Here is a 6,762-nt window from a genome sequence, read left to right as displayed (position 1 = left end):
GAAGAGGACTGCAAGTCTGTGCAAAAGGTGAAGTGGTCTGAGATGAGTAGCAGGCCTCCTCCTGACCGACCTCTGCTCTTTAATCCTGCAGTCTGCTCTGAAGACCGGAGGCCTGCTGGTCCGCCTGGCCAGAGTTCTTCTCCACAGCGTCCTGGTTCTCCTGCTCACCTTCATCATCAACTACCTGACTAAGGTCGCGGTCTTCCTCCGCCTCGCCTCCCGTTCCTTCTCCGTGTTACACGTTCTGGCCGGCCGCCGCTCCTCCTCCTTCCCCTCGCTGTGCCGCGGTCTCCAGCCGTCCTCTGTTGCTGCTCTCTCCTCCTCGTCTCCTGCATGTCTAACACCTAAAAGCATGATGCAACTTTGCTGGGAGATGTCAGCCTGCTTCTCGGCTTGTTTACCCCTCTGAAGGTTGATCTCAGCCCTGAAAAGATGACCTTATCTGTGTGTGTGTTTACAGAAGGCGCTCCAGCTCAGATCAGACGAGCACATCTTTAAATTCATCAAGTCAAAGTTTGCCCTGGGGCCGACCAGGTACGAACGTATGAACGCACCCGCGTGAATCCAAATGCTTGCTTTTGTGATCACCTGTTTTATAAAATCCCCTCTGACACGCATATGCTGAGAATACACATAGAGCTAGTGTGCTGTGGGCTTGTACAAAACTTCCACTTGATCTAGAGTGACTACATTATTCACTAAGCGCTAGTGTCATAGCACCCGCAGCGTTAATGTGTGTGAATAATAGATGGCGGGGTAATGCCACTAGACCTCTCATCGATCAGTGTGCGTTGCCGTGTCTCAGCCACAGGACGGCTGCTCCGGGGCGGCCAATAACACGGCTCCCCATGCCATGCTGCACAACTGGCCCTTCAATTATTCAGGAGATGGTGGAAAATGCGAGGCTCGCTCCGTGCTCCGTGCTCCGGCTCTGCCTCGCCCTCAACCTTTTTTTTCTCTCTCCCGCACTTAGACTTGTTCCTGCTCCGACAGACTTATCGTTCCATCCTTGGAGTCCCTCGTTGCATTGGTGGGAGCTAAACTCTCACTTCCAGGCACTTTTCCAAACCTCTCGGTCATATTAAGCTGTATTACCAACGGAAAGTGCCCTGAAAGCAAAAGGTTAGCGCCACAGTAAATATTAGCTACAGTGTGGTTTAAGTCTTGGGTTTTACAGTATAGGACAGAATATATTAAAGTAGATGTCAATGTTTACTTATATAGCATTTTATAAACAAAGCAGAGTAGCAGCAAAGTGCAGAACAGCAATAATTAAGCCAAACCAAGAGCAACGAAACAATAAAACCTCATCAGGATGTGCTGGGCACCATGGGAGCTAGTCTAGTTATTAGGAGTATCAATAAATGAAAGCATTATTAATAACAGAGAAATCAGGGACTGATCACCAACACTGTCAGTGTGTTGCGTTAGTCTGGGCAGATGTGCTTTTTACAGCAGCTGTTGTCATGACAACCCTACCCAATCGACGGCGAAACTACTCACTGTAGAAAATGCGCAATAGAATTTCCTAAAGTAACGCAGCCATGATTAAAATCGCTGGTACTGAACTTAAACCTGATAAAGAGACATTTCAGCTAACTAGAACTCTGTAACCATAATTTTCGGACTATAAGGCACACTTAAAACCCTTAATTTTTTTTTTTAAATTGAAAACATGCATTACTTAAATGAATACAGGCAACGATAAATCGCAAAGTGATGTTGTGAAGCAACGTCAAGAAAACAGGAAATCCTGGTTGTCACCAACACATGGTCTGTCTGCTCTTGTGACGAGTAAGGATGCACCGATATGAACATTTGCATCAATATTGATATCCGATTTTTAAACTTGCTGTTATGGTCGATAAACAATATTTACCCAAAATATACATAGCTATACCACCTGTGCCACACCGCTGCATTACTTAACAAGTATTGGACAGGGGGGGGACATATGTTGGGGTGAGCAGGGTGGACGAGTCTCTCAGGAGGTGCGGTCTCCATTAGCTATGAGTGGCGTGCCCTGTTAAACAAAGGCATGCCAAATCTGATCCTAAGCACAACTAACACTTCTCAAACAAACGGCTGTTAAGGAAAATCAAAGCAACGCTGAGAGAAATGAAATGAAAACCGGTTGAAGGCCAGATGTGTCTCATGCTCAGCTGTCGGCTCAGTGCTAATGCTAAATTAGCACTAATGCTACGCTAAGGCCAAGCTAGCTTTGCAGTTACGAGAGTCTGGAGCACGTGCTTCTCTGCTGGTCCGAACATGTTTTTTTTTAAATGGTTTCATTTCTAAAGCACATCAAATAATATGGGATTCAAATACAGACGGTAGAAATGTATATGAAGAGTCAACTCTGCCCACTTTAGTGTCTTACTCTCACCACCTCTCCTGCAGGGACTTTGATGCCAGCCTGTATCTGTGCGAGGAGGCCTTTGGCCGTCTGCCCCTGGACACCATGGAGCGTCTGGCCGGCACCCTGCTCCTATACCCGTACATCCCCACTGTGCTACTGCTCAGCGGCACGCTGGCAGTGGCGGTGCTGCAGAACCTCAGGTACGTGGTGCGTGGAGAGGACGGGGAAACTTGCAAACAAAAGCATCATGAAAACAAGTTTGATTTATGTTTAACTGAAATCTACATTCTTATTCCCACTAAGGGAATTTCAAATGTTTCTGCAGCTGATTGAGGAGCTTGGAGCCTCTCAGGGCTGCAGCTTATGCATTATGATCATTGAACTGCAAGCGTGTAGAAACCCAGTTGGGAAGCCTAAGCGGCGCTGTGTGAATCACCTAACAATGGGGTCATGATCTGAACCTTGTGTCCGGCACCACTGACTCAATGCCGCATCAGGTCTGTACCAGCTGAGAGGCTCGTAAAGACCTGATCCGGTGTCGGTTTCTTACAGTGTGATAACTACCGTGATACAATGGATTTATTACAGTTATATTATCATCCGTCAACTTGTTGTTTTTATTTGAGTACTAAGACCTGAGATAAATAAACAGATAAAGTCTGCTAAATGTAGCAGTAGGTTCTACGTACATGTTGGTGAGTATGTGATCTTTTCTAAGCGTGATGTCACAAACTGTTCAGGAGTTTCTGGTAGAGAGCAGAACTCCCGGTTCAAGCAACATGTCCAGGTCCTGAAAGGACCGTGAACTTTCTAAAATGCTGTCAGGTTTACATGAGGTCCAAAAGTGTCTGGCACAACTTCACCAACGTCCAAGGTGCATGAAGAGGGTGGGTGAAAACTTTAGCGACACTTGAAGGTTAAGGAGCAGACTTTACTAACAGGCCGATGCGTTTCAGCTTATGGACTTCTTCAGGGTTTACATGAGGGACATCTTCCAAAAAGGTTCTGGTTCTGTCTCACCAGGCCGTAGCCTACTTTTCTGAAACCATCGGGGTTCATGTGAGACGGATGGACCTTCATGTTCTTGTTGCTCAGCAGTGGTTCCCCCCCTAGAACCCTTCCATGCAGGGCATTTCTTATTGTTGGGTCATGAACTCTGACCTCCACTGAGGGCTCTGCCTCTCTGGCTCTTCTGAGCCCTTCTGTTTGAATCACAGATGGACTCATGGGTAATTTTGGTCGGCCAACCATTTTGGGAAGGTTCCCCACTGTTCCGTGTTCTCTCCAGTCGTGGATAACGGTTCTCACTGTGGTTGGCTGGAGTCCCGAAGCCTCACTACTGGCTCTGTAACCATTTCCAGAATAAAAGATGCTAATGACTTCACTTATACTTGAATTTAGAATCTTTGTACCTACGGCACATTGTCAGATTGGTTCTGTTTAAGTTATTTCTTGATCAGGTTAGACAGTATTCAGTCATATTCATTCAGACTCGTATAACCCAACCCAAAAACAGATAGAGCAACAGATTTAACAAGAGGGAAATATATTTCCAAATACGACCAGGTTGGTCTGGATAGCTTTGGTTCTGTAATAAACCTTAATATTGTATTTAATCATGTTCTCTTTGTCTGATGTTTACATGTGTTTAATCTGAAACTCAGAAATGTGAAAACAGAAGAAATCCCTAAGGGGGTAAATACAGCTGCTGGTCATAAAATTAGAATATCATAAAAAAGGTTGGGTTGTGTTTTTTCAGTAATTCCATTTAAAAAGTAAAACATTTAAATTATATCTATCCATTGCACACAGACCGATATATTTTAAGTGTTTATTTCTATTAATTTTGATAATTATAACTGTCAACTAATGAAAACTCCAAATTCAGGTCATTGCTAAAGAGGCTGGCTGTTCACAGAGCTCTGTGTCCAAGCACATTAACAGAGAGGTGAAGGGAAGGAAAAAATATAAACTAAGCCAGACCTAACACTGCAGAAGAGCTGAAGGCCTCTATCAGAGCAACCTGGACTCTCAGAACACCTGAGCAGAGCCACAGACTGATGGACTCCATCCCACGCCGCATTGCTGCAGTAATCCAGGGAAAAGGAGCCCTGACTAAGTATTGAGTGCTGGACATGCTCAGATTTTTCATCTTAATACTTTTCAGTTGGCCACCATTTCTGGAAATCATGTTTTTTCTATTGGTCTTAAGTAATTAGCTTTGACCCTAGCTAATTTTCTGGGATACTGAATTTGGGGCTTTCATTAGTTGTCAGTTATAATCATCAAATTAAAAGAAATAAACACTTGAAATGTATCAATCTGGGTGTAATGAATGGATATAATTTACAAGTTTCACTGGAATGGAATTGCTGGAAAAGAAATTATTCTAATTATGACAAGCAGCTGTATCCCCCCCCCCCCCCCCCCCCCTTCAGTTCCTCTTTATATGTGTTGCGGCCCGTTGTATAACCCTCCAAGCGACATGTAGAACCGCAGAGAGCATCACAGCTTCCATCAGGCTAATCTGTGGTGGTGAACTGGACGAGGTCGGTGATGCAGAAACGTGCGTCTCGTAGGGGAAAGCCGCTAGAATGAAGTTGTGTCTGTGAAGGACGGGTCCGATGCCCGGCGGCCGCTTGGCAGATGAGATCAGGGTTTAGTCTGGAGAGGAGACCCTAAGCCGGAGGTCAGCATGTTTGTCTTTACCCCAGGATCTTCCTTCACGCTCGCAGAGGAAGCGGCGTCCTCCACCAGCCGCCTCTCGCAGCTCCACTCGCCTGCGGTGCGAGGTGATAGGCTGCTCTGAACTAATCAAATTAGCATTTCACCCCGCCCGGTGCTGTCGGAGCGGCTGGAATACTAACCTCACAGAACAAAGGGCTGTTTGGCAATTCAGGAATGAATTTAATCCGGTGTAGCCAAGCTGCGGTCGCAGAGGGAGCAGGATTTGATTTGTATTCAAATGGAAGCCGGTGTCCGTCTGATGCGGCGCAGGAGGCCAGATCGTGGGAGTAATACCATCGCCTTCAGGGCCTCTCTGTTTGCATGCGCGCTGACTCCTGCAGACAGAAATGGCCGTGGGTGTGCATCATTACATGTCCACTTGCGTGCAAGCTGCTAATGAAATCTGAATAATCTGAACAATATAAATTCCGCCCACCCACCGTCCGGCCTCTCCTCTCCAGCGTCTGGTTGTGATGTTTTATGTATTCACTGTTGGCTCTGGCAGCACACTTCTTTCCTGCTTTAATGTCTGGTTTTTGTCTCTCTTTAGGCCTAAAGGAGGCGCGGCGGACGAGAAGAGAGGCGTGGCGGCGGCCTTCCGACCAGATGTGGCCTACAACCTGTTGCACACCGTGCTCTATGGCCTCCTGGCTTTCAGCACCATGAGGTAAACGTTGATTGGTTGGAGCACCAGCTGTGGGCCAACGCCTTTGGATTCGCACTTCCACGCAGTGTCGCTCTCACACAGGAGCTCTTCAGATCTGCTTCTGCTCTCATAACTTAATCAGCCATGCTCGTGCCCAGATGTTGAGCACAAGCACCTCTTCAATCCATTCCTCTAAGTACCTTAATGCTTTCCTTCAGCCTTGATCAACACCAAGTATTTTCAAGTTTGTGCTGATTTTTTATTAATTTTTTTGGGTAAGTGAAGATATTCACAGCAGAATTAAAGATCCTCATGGAAACCTGGGCCCGTGTTCACAAAGAATCCTAAAACTAAGTGTAGCTCTTAGTGACGTTGTTTTAGGAAAAATCTTTGAATTTCCTCAATTATACCATTTTCTTCGAATTCGGGAAATTTTACCTCGCTAAGATGAGTTCATCGCATAGCATCTCAGAGAGCTCCTACAGTGAAAAAATGTTAGGAGTAGTGAGTGTCTTAAGATGGTGGAAAGAGAGAGAGCTGATTGGCTGATCCACCACCTAAAACAGTGAAAGCAAATGAGCACATAAAATCATACAATTGTTAATTTGTCGATTAGATCAACTTTGTCATCCCCATGAGGAGAAATGAATTAGTTTCAGCAGGAGGGTGGATGGGTTAAAGGTAAGGCTCTGGTAACATTGTTTTATTGAGGAAAAATAGAAAGTAAGAAAAATCTTGAATAATCATGCATAATAAAGTGGAGACATGTGTAACAATTATTGTGCAGAGGCATTTCAATATTATTTACAGACTGTAAAATGCCCTCAATAATAGACATTTTACAAAAATTGGAAAAAGTCTCTGAAACGTATAATAAATACACACTCCAGACAAGATAAGAGGTGAGCCAGTATTTTCTGTATTGTACAGGATGTCTGCAGCCTAAATGTTCATCTAGCAGTCAGCTTGTGTGACGCCATCTCCTCTCTGGTCTTTGTTTGCTGCATGGAGCACTTCTCACTTTCCAGGC

The 6,762-nt window shown here is 45.3% G+C and overlaps 1 protein-coding gene across 1 annotated transcript in view; it reads left to right on the top strand.

Moving 5' to 3' along the window:
- dpy19l3 (dpy-19 like C-mannosyltransferase 3) overlaps nucleotides 1–6,762 on the top strand; it is a gene marked incomplete in the record, with an annotated part of 97,487 nt that overhangs the window by 47,986 nt on the left and 42,739 nt on the right. Inside the window, 4 exon segments of the mRNA XM_012861642.3 lie at nucleotides 92–193; nucleotides 461–534; nucleotides 2,401–2,559; nucleotides 5,637–5,753. Coding sequence (XP_012717096.2) covers nucleotides 92–193; nucleotides 461–534; nucleotides 2,401–2,559; nucleotides 5,637–5,753 — 452 coding nt within the window.

The sequence above is a fragment of the Fundulus heteroclitus genome, chromosome 4, assembly GCF_011125445.2.
Source record: "Fundulus heteroclitus isolate FHET01 chromosome 4, MU-UCD_Fhet_4.1, whole genome shotgun sequence".
In the NCBI taxonomy this organism is placed as follows: domain Eukaryota; kingdom Metazoa; phylum Chordata; class Actinopteri; order Cyprinodontiformes; family Fundulidae; genus Fundulus; species Fundulus heteroclitus.
This window is presented reverse-complemented; position numbering and strand designations above follow the sequence as displayed.